Source organism: Thunnus maccoyii, chromosome 11 (assembly GCF_910596095.1).
Source record: "Thunnus maccoyii chromosome 11, fThuMac1.1, whole genome shotgun sequence".
NCBI classification, from domain to species: Eukaryota; Metazoa; Chordata; class Actinopteri; order Scombriformes; family Scombridae; genus Thunnus; species Thunnus maccoyii.
In genome coordinates this window covers 25,694,837-25,719,291 of record NC_056543.1, presented here as the reverse complement: position 1 = coordinate 25,719,291, position 24,455 = coordinate 25,694,837, and the positions used below count along the sequence as shown (strand labels likewise).

General features: G+C 38.5%; 1 protein-coding gene across 1 annotated transcript in view; it reads right to left on the bottom strand.

Annotated features, from left to right (window-relative positions):
* The window catches only part of kcnh3 (potassium voltage-gated channel, subfamily H (eag-related), member 3), a 134,162-nt gene that overhangs the window by 46,186 nt on the left and 63,521 nt on the right, over window positions 1-24,455 (bottom strand). Inside the window, exon 2 of the mRNA XM_042425601.1 lies at window positions 4,040-4,273. Within this exon, the coding sequence (XP_042281535.1) occupies window positions 4,040-4,273 (234 nt within the window). The remainder of the gene's footprint in view (window positions 1-4,039; window positions 4,274-24,455) is intronic.

Sequence of the window (24,455 nt, the reverse complement as noted above, 5' to 3'; positions counted from 1 at the left end):
ATTGAAAACATTGTCACACCAGCTGGGTGTTAGATGTAACTTCAGGCTGGTTATTCTATATTTTTCTCTTGTTGTAAGCAAATCCCATGAACAGACCAAAATCAACAATATGTGAGTTGGTCTCTCAATACTTTCCGACTTCCCTACCCCAACTGTGGCATTCAGACCAAAACCAATTAGTACTGATGATGTAAACCTTAAAAAAATATATAGTTTTTTAAAAAGTCTGAGTAATTTCCTGGGCACACCTGAGCACTGTAGTTTTTAGTAAACAATACTCAAGCTGGAGTAAATAATAAATTGGTTGGGGACTATTTTCAGCCGCAGATAAATACATGGTTGTTGCTCTAGTGGGTGAACACTGGTGAGGACGGTGATGTGGGATTGACTGAAAATATTGTAATGAAGGAAAACACTTATATGTTTTTCATATATTTTGGACAACAATGGAGGTCTATGACACAGAGGAATAAGCTATATCAAACTTTGGCAACCCAGGAAATACTTTTTAGATTAAATATTGAACATTTCCAGCCTGATTCTTTTAAAGAAGATTATCTAACAAGACAAGTCACCCCCTGCTAACCATTACATAAATGCATGAAATTTGGCAACAAGCTGTTTTGGTTTTCTGTTACTCACCTGTAATCTCTTGTGACTTAGTGGGCTGCATTTATTACGCTGCATACTGTTTCCTGCAACTCCGAGACTAATTCCCAGCAGGGGATCATGCATGTAAATAATGCATTTACACAAGCGTAAGGATTGCCTGAATAAAAACAACAGCCATATTGAGGCTGGATTTGTCCCTGTTTGACTGGAACATGATGGTAAACAATATCAGTTGAAACAACATGTACCGCCTTCTGTTCTGTCTCTCTATGCATAACTATCAGGGAGATGGAAGGCTGTCATCAGTATACAGATTATTATTTCACCAGAGCACGAGTCATAATACCTTGTTGAATAATTACAGAGAATTGATGAGAAATAAAAAATGAAATGATAAAATATATATAGAGAAGGCTTGCAGAATTCCAATGGCTATAATTAGTCTGTGAATTAAAAACCTCTCACCAGCAGTTGCATTTGTTATGAACAGTTACTTGAAGGTCACCAAACCAAGAAAAAGAATAACGGTGTAATTTAGCTACGGAAGCTAACAGCACAGTGAGGGACATGCCAATCAAACACAGTGTGAACATGCCCACACTTTCAAGAGAAGACATGTAATCAAGCAAAAGTGAAATTGCCTGTATATAATGGGTATGCATGGCCTTTAAATACATTGTTTTGTGTGTAACAGCTTATGTCACTGTTATTTTTAGCCACGCTAGCAGCATGGCTCTATGGATGGCAATGTCGGTCTTATGGTCCACCATTTTGATCCTGACGGAAATATCACGTATTGTATGTATTGAATGAATTACCATTAAATTTGGTACAGGTATTCATGGTGACCAGCGAATGAATCCTAGTGACTTTGGTGATTTAGTACCACTAGCGAGCCACTTATCCAGTGAAATATCTCAACATCTACTGAATGGATTGGCACAAAATTTTGTACAGTCATTTGTGGTTCACAGTCGCTGAATCCTGATGACTTTGGTGATCCCTGTACTTTTCCTCTGGTGCCACCATGAGGTTGACCTTGACAACTACTGGATGGATTGCCATGAAACATTCATGTTCCCATCAGGACACATTGTAAAAACTTTGGCAGTCCCCTGACTTTTCAATTATCATCATGCCAACATGCTAAACTAAGATGGTGAACATGATAAAAAGTATACCTGCTAAACCTCAGCATGGTAGCATTGTCATTGTGAGCATGCTCTAATGCTGATGTTAGCATTTAGCTCAAGGTGCCGCTGTGCCTCACAAGTGCGCCTGTAGACTCTTACTGTGGTCTTGTTTTTGACCAGGAAATGTTATCATAACTATCCTTCAATACCTTATTAAGTGTGGCAAGTGCTGTCTTTGAATGCAGTCATTTTCCCAAAAGAAAAAAACAACACATGGTAGCTCAGTGGAGATTAAAGATCAAAATTCTTTATTTTACTTAACATTATGTTGCCATTGAATAAGAATATCCCTTCATAACCTTATGACTGTTATATCCCACTGTTATATGCCTAATACTGTAACTATTTATTACAATACAGATATTAGAGAATACACATGTCTATGTTTGCATTTTACTGTGTAATCAACACACATTACAGTATTTTTTTCACTAAATTCAAAATTTTCAGCAATGTTTTTACTTTATATTTATTCCTATGCAGTCATTACTGTGTAACTATTGTCCAGTGATTAAGAGTGGAAAATTTATTGTATTTAAAGGCTGATGACATGAATATCATATGAGCATGTTCTCAGTGGATAAAATGCAATTTTTAAATTGTGCCCCAGGCTTTGCTGGAAAGAACCATGGTGATCTGAGTGAGGGAACTGTATATAAATGTGTTTATTCTTTTCCTTGTGCCCTGGAGAACTGCTAGATTGCTAATGTTTGCTCATGGTGAACTGACAAAAGCTTGAAACACTTCTAATTTGTAATTTGTGTGTTTGTGAGAAACTAGCTTTCATAACCCTCTGTCGGTCTTTGTTATAGACTTCTATCTCAGAGGAGAAGGTCCATGTCTCCCTCTGTCTCTCTTCCTTCTATACGTGACTCACTCTTATTTTTTTTTATTTGTGGACTTGGCCTTTGTCTCTTCACCTTCTCCTTCCTCACCCATATCTCACCCCTCCATCATAAATCACAGCTTTGATTTATAAATAAAGAGTGGATCAAGGAGTGGCGGATTTTCTCCGTCTGGTCTTCTTTCACACTCTTCGTGTCCCTCAACATTTTTTTTTGCCTATTTTGCTGTTGCTTTCTTTTTTCATCCTCTATTTTATCTCTCATCGCTTTCAGCTTACTCTAAAGCGCCAGCAAAGCACACCAAGTGAATACACTCTCATATTACAAATTCAAACTTTCATCAGTTCATGACAGTTTCTACATCTTTGTCTTTGTCATCTTCAACTGGATTGTTAAGTAGGGAAGCATGAGGTAGCTCTTTTGACTGTGCACATTAAAGTGTCATTATCTGTTATTTATTCAGGGAGATTTTGCTCAGAGCAATGCTCTCTTCTTTTAGGAACATCTGGTTCACACAATTACACACATTCACATCTGGAAGCTTTTCAGCACAACCGCAGTCTGATCTGTTGGCCGCTCAGCTGGTCCACTGGAGCAGTTGGAGGATTAAGGACTTTGCTCAAAGGCAACTCAGCTGTCTTGAGACAAAGAACAACTTTTCATAACAATTGATCAAAAAGTGGCATGAATGTGAGCTTTTCCCAGACTGGCTTGTAACTTCAGAAATTATTCACTTTCACCATGAAACTTTGTGTGCTTTTTCATTAAACATTATGAGATGCAAACCATCAGTTTCTGGCCTAATTAAACAACTGGAGAGTTAATTTCCAGCTTAGATGTTATTGTCCTGACAGTTTTTCAAAAAACTTTTACAGCAGCACATGTGCACACACAGCACTGCAATACTTACTTAAAACTAAACTTGAAACACTTAAGATACTAAAGTGGGTAAAAATTCAACACACATTCTGTGTCTGATTTTAGATTGGAAATGAGTGCAACTCCTGATGAGAAATAAGATAAGTTGACAATGCTGAAGTATTGAAAAGTCTTGATGACGTATAGTGATGTGCTGGCAGCTTTGTGTTTATGACACTTTCTCACATAGTCTTGTGTAACTTGACTTAAGGAGACACCATTAAAAAAATACACTTAAGGCCCCATTGAGTAATATTTTTGATATTGAGCTAAAATAATTCCCTGCAAGGTGAAAGTATTGGTACCACTGCCAATCTCACAGATTGGCATGGTCTGCAGCTTCTTGCAGTTTTTCAGCTCACAGACACCAAAAATGTATTTTTTCAAGTCACAATGGACTTCACATATTAAACTTAAAACCAGAGTAAGAGTGATTCCACAAAGACAAACTCATTCATTGTGCTGTCTCACCTTCCTTCTTGTAGAAGACCAACTCGGTCTTGAACTCCCTCCTCTCATCCAAGGCTCCTTGGATCTTGGCTGTCAACTGGTCGCTTGTTTCAGGGCCATACAGGAAGTGACATGCGCAGCTCTTCTGCATGAGCTCAGCACGGGCGTAACCAGTGAGCTCACAGAAGCCGTCTGAGCAGTAGACGATGGGGTAGAGAGACTGCACCTGGGCGTTTCCCAGAACAAAGTTGCTATCTATGAGGAGAAAAGAGGAGAGAGGAGAGAGTGATCAATATGATTGTAAAAGACAAACAACAAATATAATATGTTTGGTTTTTAATTGGGAATTCTATTTTACCATGATCTAAATGTGACAGAGATGGTGATATTTAAAATTTTCAGTTAAAGTGGGTACATAAATATTTGCACAATATATCCAGTATCGGCAGCTTCAGTCAAAAATCTATCCAATGTCAATCTTCAAATGCTCAAGATAAGACTCAGACTGTATTTCTGGCCATTTTTACAGACATTCTGTATTCCTCGAAGAAACAGCTGAGTTCATTTCAGATATTTGGAATGATGCACATGAAAACAGCCTCGTTGTGAGAGAAGAAACAGAATTCTGAGAGAGCAGCCACTGCTTCCCAGAGCGAGGAAGGCTGCTCAGATCAGTAACTAGAATTGATCGGGTGAAGTAAACACTGTCAAGAGTCATCACAAAACCTTATGAGGTTTCATTAATTGATACAGCCAATAGTACATCCGCCCTCCCTCAAGTAACAATCTTGTACAGAGGCAGGAACATGCCCGGTATGATCCACTGTTTACCTCCTTTACAAACACAGCTACACTCTCTGGCTGTTGATCGAAGATCAGTAAAAGATAGATGTGTATGTGTGTGTATGTGTGTGAGTTTGTGTGTGTGTGTATGTGTGTGTGTGTGTGTGTGTGTGTGTGTGTGTGAGTTTGTGTGTGTGTGTGTGTGTGTGTGTGTGTGTGTGTGTGTGCGTGTGTGTGTAAATGCCAAGTGGAAATTTTTCTCAGTGCATATTCAGTTAATGGCCCCAGGCATGGGTGAACACTCTAAAATGGACTATTTATTACTTTGTGCTCAGACGTTCTCATTGATCCATCAATTCTGAGGCCCCTCGAGACCCCCTTATTTAATATTTTATGGCCAAACCATCATGTGTGAGGTGTGTGTGTGTGTTTGTATGTGTTTCATCACCTGCTTTGCTTTGAGACAGCTTAAAATGAGATGAGGAACTTATTAAATGAGCATGACGGCAACGTAAGCAGGGTTGGATAGAGGCTGTATGTATACATTCAAGAGGGTCTATCAGTGCAGGAGTTTACACATTAGTATGTAGTATTCCTCAGACTAACAGAAGTCAATCACAGCAAAGAATATCCGTCTCATTAGCTAATTATTCCTTTGTCCAACACATGCACACTTCCTCTCTTTCCTGCTGTCTCTCTTTTTTTTCTCTCTGGGGGGACAACAGAGATATCCGGTAAAGCCAACGAAAACACCAACTAACAGGGAATTGAAGACCACCTTCCAAAGAGTCTCTATTGGCTGTGAGTGCATGCTGTCATGCTTCCTTTCTCTATTCATCTTGTGGGAATCAACCCTGATGTCATACAGTGCGTTGTGCTTGGATATGCTACCAGGCATGAGACATGAGGCACAGAGGTCAAAGCTCCTGAATGCTTCAGGAAAGGATTAAAACACAACAAAAACAAGGATGATTTGATGTTTGCTCTGGATAATAAATACACACACACACCACATATTTTGTCTCCAGCGATTTTGCCTGTGGAAATGGGTGGTTTAGCTTGTTCCAACTGCATTTTTAGACTTTCATGTGAATGTTTTTTTTTTTTTTTGTCAGATGTATTATTATTGAAGGGAAAGGCTGGCATTACTCATTATTTTTCTTATTGTCAACAAATTCCATAAAAAGAGCAGAACCAACAATGCACTAGTCTGCCTCTAAATGTCTCTGACATCCGTACTCTGTCTTTGGCACTTGGGGCTACTGAAGACAAACATCTTTAAACTTGTGTCACTGTAATTGATTTTTTGGCAACTTAAAGGCAGTGTAACAAACTATAAACACAACATGGACATATTATTAAAGTTAACATATGGGATGTTACCAAATGATTTACTATATACACATCCAGCAGACACAGAGCAACACACTGTAAGCATTCATTTGGAGTTATATTTCAGGTGACCTGACAAATGTAAGCCCAATATTCACTCTCCTCTTAGCTCTGTTTTGTTTCCACTAACTCCTGAGGGTGATATCTGACTCTCTGGCTGCTAAATACTCCACTATGTTCACCAGCCAGTTGCTAATTTTGCCTGCCTGCTGTTTGGCACTGGACAGTGGGTTTATCAGAGCATTTTTGCTGAAAACAGCTGCCTGCTGTGGCCAAAAATTATGCTCATGAGAGCAGTAAGAATTAATTAAAACTGTGAAGTTGCAGTTTGTAAAACCAAAACAATGATCTGAAAGGTGCTGAAATGCTCAGTACAGCTGAGGGGAACTGAAAACTGATGATAGTTCTCTGAGGGTTTGTCACTCTGAGTGAACCCTCACAGTACATGTAGTTATTTGACCCACTGTTCATATGAAAATATTGATTAGAGCATCTTTTAAAAATAAAAAAATAAAAAAAAGAACAGGTCACAGGTGTTTTATTTTTTAAAGTTTTTTTTTTCCTAGGTTTTTCTGTGCTCCCCAAAACTGTTACAAATCATTGTTGAAAAATGAGTATGTTTTATGATGTGACAACACTTAGGTGAATGACCCTGTTGTTATGGCACCAGGACACTGCAGTGCAACGGTGAGTACTGCTAGTACTACATTTTTGAATAATGACGGATGATCATTATGATGATCAAGTGTTAGAGCAGACCAAAGAGGTAGCTTCAGTCAGATAAAAACAGAAATAGAAATTGGAAAGCTATACAGAAGCATACACAGCTATGATGGCATGTATTCATACGATCTAACGTCGGTTTCTAAAATGATCAAGTTGTAAGCTCCGTTCAGTCTTCCCAGTCTTAGTTTCTGTTGCCAGGAAACAGTTTTCATATTCATCTTCTCTTAGTGACTACCCTGATCCATGTCCCTTTCTCTTTTTCTACCTTACTGTCACTGTCATTCCATCTCTCTTTCCGTAATAGTTGCATTTATTCAGTATAGGTTCAAATCCATCTTCTGTGATTGCTCTTTTCAGTTGCCGTTCAGTCTCGCTCTTCTGCCTTTTTCCTGTCTCATTCCTCTTTTCTGCTTCAGCTCTGACTTCAAAGTTAGTTTTAATGAATGTCTTTATGTCTGTCTACTGCTGTTATGTCACCGTCTGTGAGGTCAAATGGGGCTGCCGGTGACTTGAATTACAAATGAGTGTGCTGGATCTGACCTTGTGTGCAATATATACTTATAGTTGTGAGCAAAAGCCCCTGAATGAGGTGTCTCTGGAGCTCATGTAACTCTCTATCTTATCTCTGCTTTGTACCTTGGAACCGTGGAAGTGTGAGAATTATTCATGGTAACTAGACATCACTGCAGCGTGAATGCTGTATTTGTAGTTGTGAAACATATTTCATGCAAACAGTGATGCCACTGCAACACCTAATCCATTAGTTGCAGTAAAAGGCTGAATTTCAGCAGGCCTCCAGTTTTCTTACTGTAGCCGAGGACCTGTTGGTTTGTGAGATTTTCAGCAATCATTTTCTTCAAAGTATTGTTTTGGCTTTGGGTCGATTTGAGTTAATTAACTTAGAGCTGGAGTAGGTTTTGTTAGGACAAAACATGCATTATAGTTGTTAAAACACAAAGTGTTTGCAGAGAAAATGAGATGCAATATTGGCTTCATAGTCTGTAGATTTGCTGAGCACTGCAAAACTCCTTGCATGATACATGATTTATTGTGTTGCCTCATTTACATTTTCCTTTCAACCATGAGTCCCTAATGGCACCCTAACCATTTTATAGCCACAGTGTATGTGATACTGTAATCATTATTTCAGTAAAGCTTGCCTCTCTAAAGGTATAGTTTGTGATACAAGGTGGTACAAGTAACTTCCTGGCAGAAATCCGGGCAGACAGACATTATGTCAGGTGAGAGATCTTTGATTGAGTTCTGATGTTTGTTACTCATCGCTCAGGCCTTTAAAAGTGAATTAGCTTATAGGCTATGAGCTAATGAGCTGTTTATCAGACAGGTTTCCAAATGAGCTCATTTGATTTATTTAATAAAATGATGTCTGAGAGGATAGTCAAGCATTGGAAATACACAAAAAAGTCATCTTATTTTCTGTTTTCTCATGTCTGAAACTTTGTCTGTTTGTGTTTGTCATGTTGTGTTGTTGTCTTAAATTGTCAGTTGAGTACTTTTGCTGCTCTTCATTTTCGTCTCCTTACCATATAGGACTCTGAGCCTGAGCCAATGTCCGTGCATAGAGATCACTACCACTGAGTGACTCACTCATACCACCTAAATGTACTGTACATGTCAAAAAATATGAACTGAAACATTATAACTCACTTTAGGCACCAAGAGGCAATTGGAAGCTATGAAGAGTCATAACAAGACCCATAAAATGTGTTATGTATATGTTTGTTAAAAACAGAAATTTGTATGAATGAGGCAGTAAACTTGAGATAAAATAGGTTCATATACAATGTACCATAAACCCTACATTCTCTACATGTCCGTACACAAGCAAAAACCTGTATGTACTACTGTGAAATGCAGCCTTGGGCATCACGTAACCCAGACAAACGACACACCTACAGCCCTGATCACACATTAGTTTACACTTCTAGGTTTCCACTCTCATCAACTTGTCAGCAGGGTGATCCACTTTGTTCTCTGGGTAACGTCTGACAGGCTACCTCAGCAAAATCATAAACGTCAAGTTGCTGAAACATGTCCCTGATGAGGCCTATTGCTCTGCCTATTGTTCAGCCCAGAGCCGAAAATAGCCACTTCAGAGAGCTTGTGGAAAGGCTTGCTTTATAGCTTTTTGTAACATGTCCATGTTACATGTATTGTCCTGTTGTACAGGACATTTTCAGATGTATGCAGGGAAAAATCAGGCAATACATTTAATACTTATTATGTTTTTATGTCTTACAAAGGTAATCAATTTCCCAGCCGGTGTTCAGAGCTGAATTTAGGTAAACAGTCATCATCAAATCACTGCCTTGGTGTCTTTCAGTTTAAACCACAGTGGAGTCAAGGACCCTGGACCAAGAACCGGGGCAATAAAATATGTGCACTTTCGTGGGGAGTTTAGCAGTTTAGTAGAGTAGAGAGGGTGATGGGATTAAAAGTTCCCCCTACAGCAAGAGTTTAACCATGCAGCTCTTCTTGGCTATATTCTCCTTCTCCACCACATCATATACTCCATGCGGTACTCACCCCTGTTGTTATGAAGTGCTTTGAGAAACTAGTCCTCCAACACATCAAAGACCACATCCCAGGCAGTGTGGACCCCCACCAGATTGCATTTCATGCCAACAGATCCACAGAGGATGCCATCTTTACTGCCTTCCACTCAGCCATCACACATCTTGAAAATAACAAAACCTACATCAAGATGGTGTTTGTTGATTTCAGCTAAGCATTCGACACAAATACCCCCCTGAAAAGCTCTTCTTCAGACCTGGTCTGGGTCTGAAGAAGAGCATGTAGCTCAAAACATCACTGGTGGATGACTCATTAAACTGCATCTAAGGGAGCTACAGTGCACGGACCTTCATCTTTCATTTTTACATTGTTTCTGTGGTCCAGCACCTGTTTTATGTTTAGTGGATGCGCACATCTACTACACTTTTGAATGAGAATAAAAAATAATTACTGTAAATATAATTAATTGGCCCATGGATATTGAATTTGGTTTAAATAAACAATTACCTATGTAGCTAGAAGTATTTGCCCAGGATTAACTTGCATGCTTGTCCAATGCCATCATATTAAAGTTGGGCCTGAGCCATCATATGAACGTACAAGAAACCATCTTACCTGGTGCATTATTAAAAATATTAATGTTTACATTAAGAATTTACTCCAAGGCAGTTACCATAATGTACTTTTTATTTGTTAGCTCGGTTAGCCATTGGCTCTGTTAGCAGTTTGTTTTGTTAACCGTTTGAAATGTACAGTGTATTTCAAATGACTAAGGCATATTGGCTGTGTTGTGGTGTCCACACAGACGCTGTCAGTGGCTCAAACTGCCAGAACAAACAGTCTGACAGCAGCGGGAGCACCAACATGGTAAATTGATGTTAAATAAAGATAAATGATTTGGTCTTACCGAAGCCTGGCTACACAAGACTAACGGGGTTAGAGCTTCACACATCCACGGGAAAAGGTATATATTAATTAATGTATGCCTTTTCCCGTGGATGTGTGAATTGATCTCGAGATTAAAATGTCCTATCACATTATGTGTGAGGATTGTGTTTTGTATTTTCCAGTCTTCTTCCCTGAGTCACAAATGACATCACAACAACATGATTGGTCAGTTGCAGTGATGGTCCTGGAGCAACATTAATGATGATGTCGAAAGAACAACACCAACACATGAATGCACCCGCACAGCATTGTTAAAAAAAAAACTTCCTCAAGCAACAAAACTTCTGTTAACTCTACTAAACAATCTGCTGTGTCTAACTGGTGGATGTTTTCATTGCTTTAACATCTGGCCTTCATTTTCCTACTGCCCTAAAAATGTCCCAGGGGGACAAAATTTCAACTTTCACTTTCAAATTTGTACTTGCTCAAAGATGCATGAGAATTGAGCTGGCCATGACTCCCGATGTGTTTCTGCCTGAGGTCTTGCCTTTAGCCTCAAGTCCATATACCACATACCAGCACCACCAAATGCCAGCTCAACACTTTAGTTATGGATTGACTCCAGCTCTATAAATTCAACAAGAACAAAAATAGTTTCTCTGTGTCCAGGTTGAAAATGCATGACAATGTAACATTACACTTCTCCAGTGAAAACAATTCTACAACATAGTGTGTTTTTTAAGCATTCATGCCAATTTCTTGTAGATCAGCAAAACAAACACAACCTAAAGGCACAGTAACTGCAATGTCAGCCTGCTTGCTGTTGACCACAAGACATAATTTGTACCTTTCCTTCATTGAATTCAAAAGCAAATATAAAGCATGAGGCCATGACCACGCTAATGTGGGTATTAAACAAGACAATGAGTCTGCAGCAAGGCTAGGCACCGTGTGAGGCAGTGACAGTGCTAACATGCTGGGTTGTTTACCATCCTCACCATCTTACTTTAGTATGTCATGCTTACATTTGTGCAAATTATCAAATAAAAGATACAGGTCCTCTTAGATAAACGAAATAATAAAAGTCGGACTATATACCTAAAACTGACTTGGCTTGACTTGAGATGACAGAGAAAGTTCGATCTGGCAAAAGCAGATGTTTTTAGGAGTGTGACAATCTGTCATTGAACTGCATTTTTGTAATTCTCTTCTTATTGACTTTAAAAGAGAGAAAGAACATAAACTACATTAATGCAATCAACAACATATGAAAATGAAGACATTGTACACATGAATTACACTGGAATTTCTGGTGCATAGCTATACAATGTCTGAACTGAAGGGTGAAAAGTAAATAGTCGAATCAGTGTCTGGTTCTCAACAAATCTTCTGTGCACCTAGTCAATCAATTTGTCATAGCTATGTCTTTCTTCAGATATTTGTTATTTAGAGATTTCTTACAACAAATATTTGTCCTTCTTCTTCTGTTCAAGTTCCTCCAACTCAATCAGGTGTATCAACTCAAAACTAAAAATAACTTTGGTTTGAATGCCAGTTTCCAGGATGATATGGATTTCAGTACAAAGAGGGACAAGATATTTTGATATGTGAAAATAATTTGTTTTTGCTTCCACATGATATCCAACTGTGTTTTCTATGTTAAGTTGTTAAATGCTAAATGGAAAGAAAAAAGACTTCTTTTAGAATGGGTCTGCATTTGTGAGGATATGGCCTGAATTATGCAGCAGAACAAACTGCCCTCCAATGACCTCTATTTTAAGGACATTTAGTCTAAAAAGTGTACTTTATATTATGAACGGTTGATGTTTGCAAAGCTAATTATTTCCAGTGGGTATTTGAAGTGTCGTAGATAGTATGTGTTAGTGCCTAAGGAGAAACAGAGATGGACCGGAAAGGGATCTATCCTGAAGACACGGCAGTGGTACAGCCTTGATGAATAATCTAACACACTGGCCTGGCAACAACTTGAAATGATTACAGGATTGGACACAGTGTGTGTGTTTGTGTGTGTGTGTTTATGTGAATGAGAGAGAGAGAGATATGAGGGGGTTGCTATGCTGCCTGTATTGATTGGTGAGCTACTCTGCTACCAGATTAATGAGGCTTGCCAATCAAGTTGTGATTGGATAATTCTTCCACCTCCCTACAGTAACTTGTGATTGGATTACACAGCAGCTGGCAGGCTTGAGATGAGTCAGAAATTGCATAACAAACAGTTTACAACTTGATTGAACTGACAGATGCGTTCTTAGTTTCCCTCACATGGCTAGTGTTGTCAGTGGGGATGTCACCAGCCAATCATAATCATCAGTTGATTCAGTCATTTTTCATATCCACACTATAAAGCCTAATTCATTTCCAATCATTATTTATTGTAACTCCCTCAGTCAACAATAACCCCATGCAATTATTTCTTAATGCATTGTGAGAAAATTAAGCGCAACATGCAAACATGCAGCAGCCATCAGTCTCAGTGAACCTTTCTGAGGACGCTGTTAGTCAGAAATGATCTGAAAGTGGCTGAAAACTCCAAAAGCTGCAGAGTTGGTATATTAATCTCAGTGGAATTGGCAGAATCAGCAGGCCTTTCACTTTACAAGGAGTCAGTTGTATTTATGTGACAACAGAGACCACTTATTGAAGAAAGTCTATAAATTCTTCTCTTTGGTTATTCTTGTTATTATTTGAGAAAAAAAGGCCATTGTGTGCTCTTAGAAATATAAATCCCCACCTATCAAAAGTTGTGTGTATGTGCGTGGAATAGCAGAATTACATGCTGCTCAGTGGTTTTTGATGTGTGCGGGAAACACAACAGGAGATAGACATCCTGTCGAGACAGACAAAGATGGGTAGACAGCAAGAGAAAGAAGAAACAGAGAGAATACTAGAGAAGAAAAAATAGAGGTAAGAGTGTAGAGCACTGTTATGCAACAAAGGACACTACAGAGACAGACTGTGACTTCACTAACGATTAGAAATTTTTCAAACACACTTCCAGCATTAATGGAGTGTAGGAATAACACCTACCAACTACACAGCTGCAACTGTATACCTGTAATTCATTCAGATTGCCACTGTGACTGCTGCAGACACTCTTTGTATATCAGCTGCACTGCTTAGACATATGGAGTGTTTTTAAATTTGACTGGAGAGGTACTTTAACTCTGTTTAACTACACTACAATTAAACATTGATTTAATTTGGGCCCCTTTGCAGTGTGGTGACAAGGGTGAGACTGTTATTTGAGTAGGAGAGTGTTTCCAAAGGTGACTTCTGACCACTTTGGATCACCAAAAGAGGACAGACTCCTTGGGAATCAATAATGCATCGCACTGTCAGATTAAGATACTGTGTACTGCACATGAATCAGGTAGGATAGGCTAGCTACTGACCTAAGGTCAGTTTAAATGGACTGCCACAGAGCATGTTGAGCGCTACTGCACATTAAACAGGTAGTCTAATGTAGACCTTGCCCACAGCAGTGGCAAGCTAGAGCTCTCATACACCGCTAACACAAGGCAGCGTCATCACGTACTAGAAGCACAGACACAAACATTTCTTGTTTTCTTTTACTTTGATGCTACATCCTCGTTATATCCCTCTCTGTGTTTCTTCTCTCTGTTCATTTCTACTAATACACAGGGAGTTGCAGTAGAGCTGTGTCATTCATACTCATCCGTAAATGGAACATGATGTGAAGGTGTGAAAGCCTCTGTCTTGAAATTATCCCAGTGCAGATTAGGTTTGTGTTACCCATATGCAGAAACACACTTAATCACATTCAGATTTACATAGAAAAACACATGCTTGCTCTGTAGTAAGTTTATTGAGGTGTGTGTGTGTGTGTGTGTGTGTGCGCATGTGTGTGGTGGACTGAGCCTGGATGCTGCTAGTTATAGGCTGTCTGGTAATCAGGGACCCTTCAAAGGCACTTTGAAGGGACACCGGGCAGCAGCTTTGAAAGGTGGAAATGGTGGGGGTTGTTTGTATGCTTGTGTGTGTGTGTGTGTGTGTGTGTGTACTTTGCATCCTCTGATGCCCTTTAGAGAGAGGATCATTGTATAACTCCTGGGTCCCTTCGTTGACTGCCAAGGCAGATTAAGAAGACCTAATGATGAGCATCTATGCTGCCATGTCTGTAAATAGTCTATGTTCACATATTAAACAGAGGGGGATTAATGGCAGGGTGCTGGCACTTTGGGTAGCAAACGTGCAGCTGCGACTCAAGATGGCACCTTAATCAACATACATGAAGAGCAGCAGAGAGAGAACATCAGCTCTCTTGTGGGATCAATGCAAGTTTAAAAACCCATAGGTCCTAATTTTGTGTTTGAAAAACAGGGAGAGAGAGAGAGAGAGAGAACACGCTGGGACAATGCAATGCAATACAAGTGAATAAAGAAACAACACAAATGTATAGAAAGTGGCAGAGGAGGCAAGCGAAACAAGAGAATAAGGGAGAGAGATGCAGTGTGGAGACAGAATGGAAAAACAAAGAGAAGCCACACGCGTCCACAGAGACACAGATCACTTCACTGGACCTCTATGATTTTTTTTTTCCTTTAAGTCATTCCCTTATTTTGCTTCAAAAACTCTTTTCTGAAGCACAGCAGCAAACCCTCATGCACTCTATCAGGTTTTCAGATGAAAGGGAACAGAAGTTTAGGAAAGAACAACCTGGTCGTGGCATTAAGTGTAGTTGAGGTTTCTGTGGGAGACGGATTTTTATTGTTGTTGCTGTTGTCGCTCTTCTTTTCCTACACGTCTACAACTCTGACAGTGTCAAACACAAGCGCTGTTCTGACCCTGTGCCACTTTATTTCTTTTTATTTCATAACAACACCAACAATGAATAAGAATCTGGTTTATATTGTGAGGAATTGTTGCAGAAATGCATTGGAAAATAAACCCAACAGGTTTTTTGAATTGAGTGCGGTATCTCATTTGAATAGTGAGAATATCAAGTGTTCTTCAGGCAAGACACAAATAAAAGCAGAGAATTATAATTCTGCAAAAGTAATGTTTCATTTCATATTTCATCTCAACATCTCTAAATTATTTTCTTATTTACTTAAATCTAATGAACAGACCAAAACGAACAGTGCATTAATTTCTCTCGCAATACTTTCCACTTCCCTACTCTGTGGCACTAACCCAAGCCCATACTGAAGATGTACATCTTTAAAAACAACTCACAAAGGTAATTCCGCAATTCCTTAAAACAGCTGCCCACTGTAGTTTTTCACAAATGTTATTCAAACAGGAGTAAATAGTACTCTTGTTGGTACTACTTTCAGCAGTGAATGAATACAAAAGTGGGGTACTAGAGAGTATTTACAGCAACAGAACAGAGTGCCCATGTTCATGATAATGAAGGAACTTGACATTCAGTGCAACAGTGTGACTCTGATGTATATTAATAGTTTTTGGACAACAGTGGAGGAAAGAAGAGACTAATAACTGGTGTCAAAAAGGGAAAACACTACAACACCCAGTACGTTGCATATAATAGATTAAACAATAACCGCGTCACAGCTGTGTATGTTAGCCATTCCTTCTTTGGCTGTTAAAGCTCATTTCTATGACATATCTCCCGGCCTGTACTTCATCCTCACTTATAATTTATGCATTAACAATCAAATAGGGCTTGCAGAATCTAATTTAGACACTGCTTTAACTGCTGGCTGATTGTCAGTCCACTACATGTAGCATACAGGATGCTCACTATTTTTCTGACAGCAGCTATTAATCTATACTTTCATTTAAGATAAAAACACAATTACATTACTTTCAAACTATTTAATCCTGCCACCCATCTTACTCTGATGGTCTGACATCCATATCAGAAATATCTACCATATGTCCCGCAGGGGGCTTTGTACCCCAATGCAGATCATACATTTAATTTCTCCGTGCTAAGAATTAAGCCAAAGTTCTGGATCTACCAGGCACACAATGATCTATCAGTAATTATATAATGCTGCTCTACAGTTTTCCTTTCTTGCTACTTGAGTGTCATGGCTGAAAGTCTTGGCTCTGCATGCGGGTGCTAAAGTCATTTTTTTTTAAATTTATTTACACACTAAAGCTATAAAAAAAACAACTAATATAAATCATTGATAAGAAAACAGAAAACAACTTTTACTCAAACCTTTTTATTTCAGCATCATGAGACTGAGGTTCAAAGTGAATGGCGGAGTTGTTAACTGGCCTTTGGCGAGTATTGTTCCATTGTTATCCTTTCATCTGACGATCGAGATGATCCAATTGGGAGAAATTATCTATTTTACACACAGAATCTAAAAGACTAGATTAGGAAGTGTACACATTTTGTATTATGATGGCTCAAATAGTAAATTTGGCATAATTTCACTCTCTCATGGTTTCTTTTTGAATACCAGTTTATATTTGAGAATTTACAGTATTTTAAAACATTTCAAAAAAAACTTTTTGAGTTCTCTGGTTTTGACTTTTTTGTTTTTGTTTTAGGATTTGGTGTTGGTTGAAAATGGTATAGGGAGATAACAGTGTGAAAGATAAAAGTAACCACAAATCAATCTATCATCTGCTCTACTGCAGGTTCACCCAGCCATGTGATAAGGGTCTGCATATCAACCCTTCACATCGGTTCGTGTGTGTGAATGTATATGGGAGGATTTGTGGGTAATGGTGTTCTGTCTCTAGAGTCAGATGCAGTGGCTGACACCCAGTTGAACCATCTGACCTCAAGATGAACTCTACCTAAGGCTCATGGTTCACCACCCTCGTAATACCGGCTGTCAGTGTGAATATGTGTGTGTGTGTGTGTGTGTATGTGTGTGTGTGTGTGTGTGTGTGTGTGTGTGTGCACACGTGCATGCATGTGTCTGTATAAATAAATCATGGGTACTATTGGTGTATGCTAATACTCTGAGGACTGACTGCACCCAGAGACCCTTGCTACCTGGCAGACAGTAAATGAAATGGGTAAATGGCAGTGGTGAATGAAGTACTCAGATCCTTTACTAAAAATAGCAACATTGAGCTGCTATGAATTCTACTTTTACGAAGCTTACACATTTTCAGTTCTTGCTCACATTGTCAGGAAGGTGATAATTACATTTATTATTGGGGTCATAATGGATGGCGGTGGTGTACTGGAGTGCATTATATTGAAAAGTGCTCCTAATATTTTGCCTCCGTCATGTATGCTAATAGGGTGGATGCAAACAATCACATTTAAAACAAGTTTGTGTAAATCTGAAATAACAAGAACTGTCTTCTGTTTGACCTGAATTAGGCCTCTTCATAGAGAGTGAATTCAGTGGTCATGAATCATGATAAAATCACAATATAGACATAAAGGTGCTGTTAAACAAACAGAACACTACAAACTTCAAATTAAACATGTAGTTTGTGATTCCTCCTGCAGGTCCTGGGGCTTTTTAAGATGCCTTTAGCCTACTATAAGTTGGTAGGAGACACTTTCAGAACGTCTTACAGTAAGTTACAATGTTTTTGTAAAGCTCACAAACTTTCTTGAGATGAATTTTAAGCTATAAGATGTTTTCAGGAAACAAGGACGAGGTTCTTTTTTGGGCCATAGTTTGAAAATACATGGTGTACTGAGTACATGATGTATTAAGTTGCACACCTCCTCTTTGACACATACCCACACACGCACACACACACACACATTATGTCCATACATACAAAGACACATACACACACTTGATGACAACACTTTGTCCAATCAGCCTTGAAGGCAAAACCCCATCAACCTCCTCCTCCACGGCAAGTATGTGACAGGGGCAAAAATAGAAAGCTAAATATGTTGCTGTCATTGCCGTCTCCCTCTAGCACAGTGCTTTGTATGAATATGTGTGTGTGTATTTTGACATCATGAAGGAAGTTCCATGCAGAGACACTGTGTAGCTGCGGATGCCAACTCTCAGCTAATGAGGCTTCCTAAATATCAAATACGTAAAATAGTACTGAATAGTTGGTTTCATTTGCTTATTAGTTGCTCTAATGTAAATTTAGATGCATGCATTTGACAAATTTAAGATTCTTTCATCCAAAAACTGCTGACTCATTGACAAGATTTGATAGCTAGAGTTGCTTAGCAGTGACATTTTGCTCTTTCAGTAACACAGCAGTTTCAGAGAATAATTGTCCATTCACCAAGCAGTCTAACCTTTAAGGCCTAATTGCTGCAGCATTAGCAGCCACTTTCTGCTCAGTGATAATATTAAAACAACCAAATCATCGGTGGCTGATGTACCTTACAAGGACAGCCTGCGGGTATGGACTGAAATGGACACAAATCCTTGGTATGGTTCAAACATTAAAGAAAAAGGACCATTTGACTCATCTGAGATACACACAGTACATAAATGACACTTAATAGACCTTGCATGCAGGAAAGTATGCTTTATAAGCTAACAATATTCCTGAACAAAGTTAAAATGATGAGTTTAGTGTACCAAGATTTGAACTCCAATAGTTGAATAGCTGAAAGAGGCTTATTTCAGTTAGTCAAGACTGGCGGTGAGTCTGTATCCGTTGAGAAAAGGGAGGTTCTGTTATGCTTATGGCTTCAGAGACCTAGGCGCCGATTTATAGATTATGTACACATGGCGAAATACTTTCTGAGTTTTCGCTTATAAAGTCTCAAATTACCACCACTGAAGTATGCATTCTATGTATTCTATTTTCACTTCACTTTATCTATTTTTATTATTTTTGTCAAGTGGGTTTTATTTTCCATCTTATTCACATTTACATGTTTTATGTTCATTTTATTTATTTTTATTTTGTCTTTTTTCATGTGAGGCACTTGGTGCATGTAATTTCTTTTGTTGTAAACTTTGAACTGCATTTTTTATGTGAAAGATGCTATACAAATAAAGTTACTATTATTATCATTATAAAACTAAACAAAAGAATACAAATCTCTGGATGAGACTGTAAAAAAATTGTGAAACACTAGACAGATAGGGAAACACCTCAGTTGGATAAAATAGGCTTGTCAACAGTTTTGAGCAGTTTCTGTAACCTCTGACAATTCATAGATGACATATGCTCATATGGATGACATAGCCTCATGTTTCACTGTGCTTTATCTCACTATACAGTATGTAAACACAGATCAACAGTATATACTTGATACTACTGATAAGAAATGAATCAGCCATATCACAGTTTATTAAACACACATTCAAACTTAATCTGTGTTTCCTCAAGAGTAGACTCAACATTGGAGGGCTCTGCAGTTGAAACAGCTGGGCAAAGAAATGTGGAACAAATCACCTCTGTGACAGATGACAAAGTGTCTGTGTGTGTGTGTGTGTGTGTGTGTGTGTGCGTGTGTGTGTGTGTGTGTGTGTGTGTGTGTGTGTGTGTGTGTGTGTGTGTGTGTGTGTGTGTGTCTGTTCTCTGCCAGCAGCTCTGTGTCCCAAAGATACTGGCAATGTTGCCAGGCGACAGGTACCAATTGTGTTGCGTTTCCGTGGAGACAGTAGGGAGGGTGGGGCTTTGATGAGAAGAACACAGTGTTTCTGACTCCCTCACATGTTCACACACACATGTGTGTGCACACACATACACACTCATGTGCTAAACAATAAACTACATTAGAGGGTTTGAGGCAGTAGACCTGAATGGAGCCCAGTATCCACACTAACCACTAACATTGTATATAATGCATCGCTCGCATAACTGATAACAGCTGAAATATAAGATAGAGAGCCATACACACACAAACTGTGGATGCACCAGTAAAAGAGTAGAACATTCAGATTTGACATAATAAATACTGTGGGTTCATGATCTTTTCATATGGGGAAAACTCCTATTTCCCTATTTCAAGTGGCCTTTAATCCAACACACAACTCCTAGAGTGCATTGTACAGTACTATACAGCCCAGATGTCACCCATGATGGAGCACGTCTGTTTTTAAGAGGTGACGTGAATCAATAACAGACAAAAAATCCTATTCAGTGTAATAGAGATAGTCTTTTTTTTTTAGATCATCAAAATGTATTCTCAGTGTATCTAACCACAACATATAATGTGAAAGGGGTCGCTCATAGTGATGAACCAAGAGAAGATTTATTATTTAGAATTATCACCTGACTCTGCAGTTCCCCTTGGATTTAAGGATCTTTATAGCATCTTTTCAGCTCAAAACTTTACTGTTTTGGTTCATTCTCACTGTAGACCACCTACTAAGCCCCTAACATCAAACAAACACATTTAGCAGCTTAAGAGCCAGATATTTCCCTCTGGATTTGGTAGAGATCAAAAACAGATCCAAAAGGACAGTGAATATCGCCAAATGACCAGAAACATGACTCAAAATGAATGATAATGTTGCTCCGTAACTGCTGGACCTATACATAGGCAAATGTTTGCTAATGAGTTCAAGCTATATCAACTTTAAAGGTGCTAATTTTTCAGTGTTGTTTCCACAAATTACTTCCACTGACCCCAAGTGGCCAAAAAATCAATTATTGCAGGTTTCTTCCATTTAAGTTTAATTTTTTGTTTGCTTAGCCTACGTTTAGTTTACTCATAGACACAGTGTCTTTGTTGCTGAAATGTAATAGTAATAATGCATTAATCTGATAAAGCTACATGCCATTGCAACCAGAAAAAAGGGGCTCATACTGGCTGCCTCGCATTCATTTCCCTGTAAAGATGCAGTTTAAAATTCCAATCTTTAATAACTTTGACTTAAAAGTTATAATCCTTAAATTTTTCATGAAATCAAGCTCTGATGCTAGTCATTCAGTGTACTTATATTCTGTAATTACATCTCATTAAAGTAGTTTTCATTTTCCTGGTGGAGTCTGCTATTCCCACGCTGGAGGGATTCAAAGGAAATTTTATCTCACTGCTTACTGTTGACTGTCCTAAAGCTGTATCAGAACTGTATTAATCTACCTCTAATGCAAACCAAACATATCTGCTGCTAGTTCACATTAAAAGCATTCAACAGGCAATACACTGGTTTGCTTTTATTGTCAAGCAGTCAGAGGAAACGCAATGTATTTGTCAGAGAGTTTAGCACTGACAGCGGTAACTTTGTGCATTTTTTGACAGAGAATCATTGTTTCAGGAAGTAATGGAACAAGAAGGAGCAGCCACAGTGAGCTGAAACCAGATTACAGTTGCTCATGGCATGATGGAAAAAGGCAGATTATTGACGGATGTCTTTAAAACAGCCTGACTTTGTTTGGTTGCACTGCAAATGGATACACAGTTGCCACTCTGTTGTATTTCTGACAAAGTAGCTGCTCACGATTGTTTGCTGTTCCCACAGTAACCATGGGTGTCACCAGATTAACCAGGACTGAAATATTAAGGATTATAACTTGAACAGAGGTCGGAATTCATTTTCACTTATTCAATTTGTCAAGTATATGTAATTTTAATAACACATACTGCTATCAACATACAGATGATAGACGCCTTTAATTTGATATATGAAGCCCTGTTTATACATGGCAGAGCTAATTGCCACACACCCGTTAGCAGCAGAGGAGTCTAATGTGGAAGATTTGATTGCGCTGTCTGTTAAATTGTCATTTTATGCCTTTCTCTGTTCATTATAAGCAATTGTGTTGGCCTTTTAAATGATAAGGAAAGAATCATGATGATATTGTGATTTTTTTAATTATAGCATTAGTGCACAGAGCACATGCAGTTATACAGCAAAGACCTCAAGCTAGTCAAACGTAGAGAAAACAGCACATGAATTAGGAGTGATTTGGCACAGATCTTGTAGATTTTTTATGTCTGTGGTTAGAGGACTATATACTAACAGCTATGGCTGGAGGAACATGTTGGTAATTACATATGGAGGAGCACACTGTCCATCTGCTTTGTGTTTAACTTTGTCCTTCCCTCCCAGAGCACAGATGAGCACTTAATTTAACAGTGAATTCAACCAGACAACCTGCATTCAGCTTTTCTTTCTGTCTTTAAAAAAAAAAAATCTCCTATACAGTACAACCACAACTAATGGAGTCTGCTCAGATCTGAGCCTCACTATGATGTTGTTTAGCTGAGGCTTGTTAGGAATACCGGCTTCATATGTACATCTATGAGTGGACTTGCGTAACAGGGCCACCAAGGTCGGTGTGATCTTCTGGGTTCATCCATGCATTTAAACTGTCTGCATGTTTTTGATGACTTTAAATGTTGCTTGATGTAATGTCGCAGGCTTAAAGCAATTTTAAAGCTAAAATTGTGAACCAAACTGGACAAGAAATTGTTGCTGCATCACTCTATATTGGTTCATAAATTCTAGCACTTGCACTGGCCACAGCCAAATTAGCAATGTCTGAGAGGATGCATTGCCTTTCTGAAACCACTTTTTTGACTTTGCTAGGGGATGCAGTCAGACGTTTTACATGCTTGAAGGTTCAAGTCATAAAGAGGTAGAGCAGCAGTCTTCTCCTCAATGTGATGTTGTGAGAATTATCCCTTTACAATGCAAGTTCACTTTCATCTTAAAAACATCCCAAAATCCAAATCTTGATTTCAATCTTTAGTCTTAACTTTCTGGCTTGAAATGTATCCATTTAATGTCTGCACATGGCACAGCAGAGGTGTAGGTTTGGTTTCAAAGTTGGTGTGGACACAAGGGTGCAGCAGAATGTCATAGCAGATATTGCACATCAGAGGTTATGGAATGGTTAATTGTTTGGCAAACACTATTTGCTTGATAAAACTGCCATCAAGGATGTGTTGAAAAGGAAGATCTTATTGAACAATACATGTACAAACTAACTTTAAAATAAATGCAGCACAATAAAAGAAAAGACATTAAGAAATCCTCTTTTATTTTAACTATACAAGCACAATATTGTAACTATAACGAAATTACTTTCTCAATCCATTATTTTGTCTCCATCACTGTTGGTTAGTTTTACTTGCCTAGAGTAGACATTGATGTAACACACAGGATGAGCAATTAGTGATGCTGAATGGCTCAACTTTATGTGCAGTGAGTTTACCCCACAGAGTGAGCTCACGCTCTGCTTGTTTAAAGCACATGACAGGGCTGATGAAATCAAACCAAATTATGCTCCAGCTTTGTGATCAGAAGCCAAAATGTTGGCAGTAGGGCTGTCACATCAAGATCATCAAACGAATGGCATTCAAATTAATTACATATCCTATATCGAAAAATGTGTTGTAGAATTGACATGGCTTCATCCATTTGTGGTTATGTTACTGTTTTTCTATGTGTGGTCTTGAATCTAAAATGCCTCCACACATTACTGATTAGTTTGAACTTTAAATAAAACATGACAAGTGTAGTCGGTAGGGATATTTTACTGAAAGTCGGTAGGCACATATCCACATCATCCGTAATATTATATATATATATACGTCTATGTGGCACCAATGACTCAGACTTTATTAGTACTTGCTCCCAAACCCCCTGCTGGTCTCTCTTTGTGATGAGGGCATAAGGATGAGCGACAATTATTAGAAAAAGACCTGCAGTGAAGTTGTCAGTTTTGTGTCAGTGAATATATTACCACACACTGTTAATTAGTTTAGTTTATAAGTTTATTACATTTATTTATATCAGGGACCATATACAAAATACATTAATCTCGAGAAAAGAGAAAAGATTATTCATACCAGATTTAGCTGCTAGCAAATTTCCATCTATAGTAGTTGGGCAGGTGGACAGAAACAATAAAACACAGAGCAAAACCATCATCTCCACTACAAATGGAGCAACAACTAGGGATGTGTATTTGTATTTGAACAAAAGTGGAAATAGGTGTAAAAATATGTTTTTTAGTTTTATTGTGCTTTTAATTTTAGGATATTAAAGTGTTAAAATAAGTGTTTATGAATAAAGTATATTATGAAAGAGGTCCCCACCACAGGTCTTGAACCTGAGTGTTCCAGATCAGAGACAACTGTGCTGACTACTGAGGTAAAACCAAGTGAATCACAAATGTGCAGACAGACCTCTACCTATTTTTACACCCATAATACAGAGACAGAACAGTGTGTAACATGTAGGGAAGAACTTTAAAGTCGATTCTTGCTTTGCACTTTTCATTTACTGCCTAGAAGGGG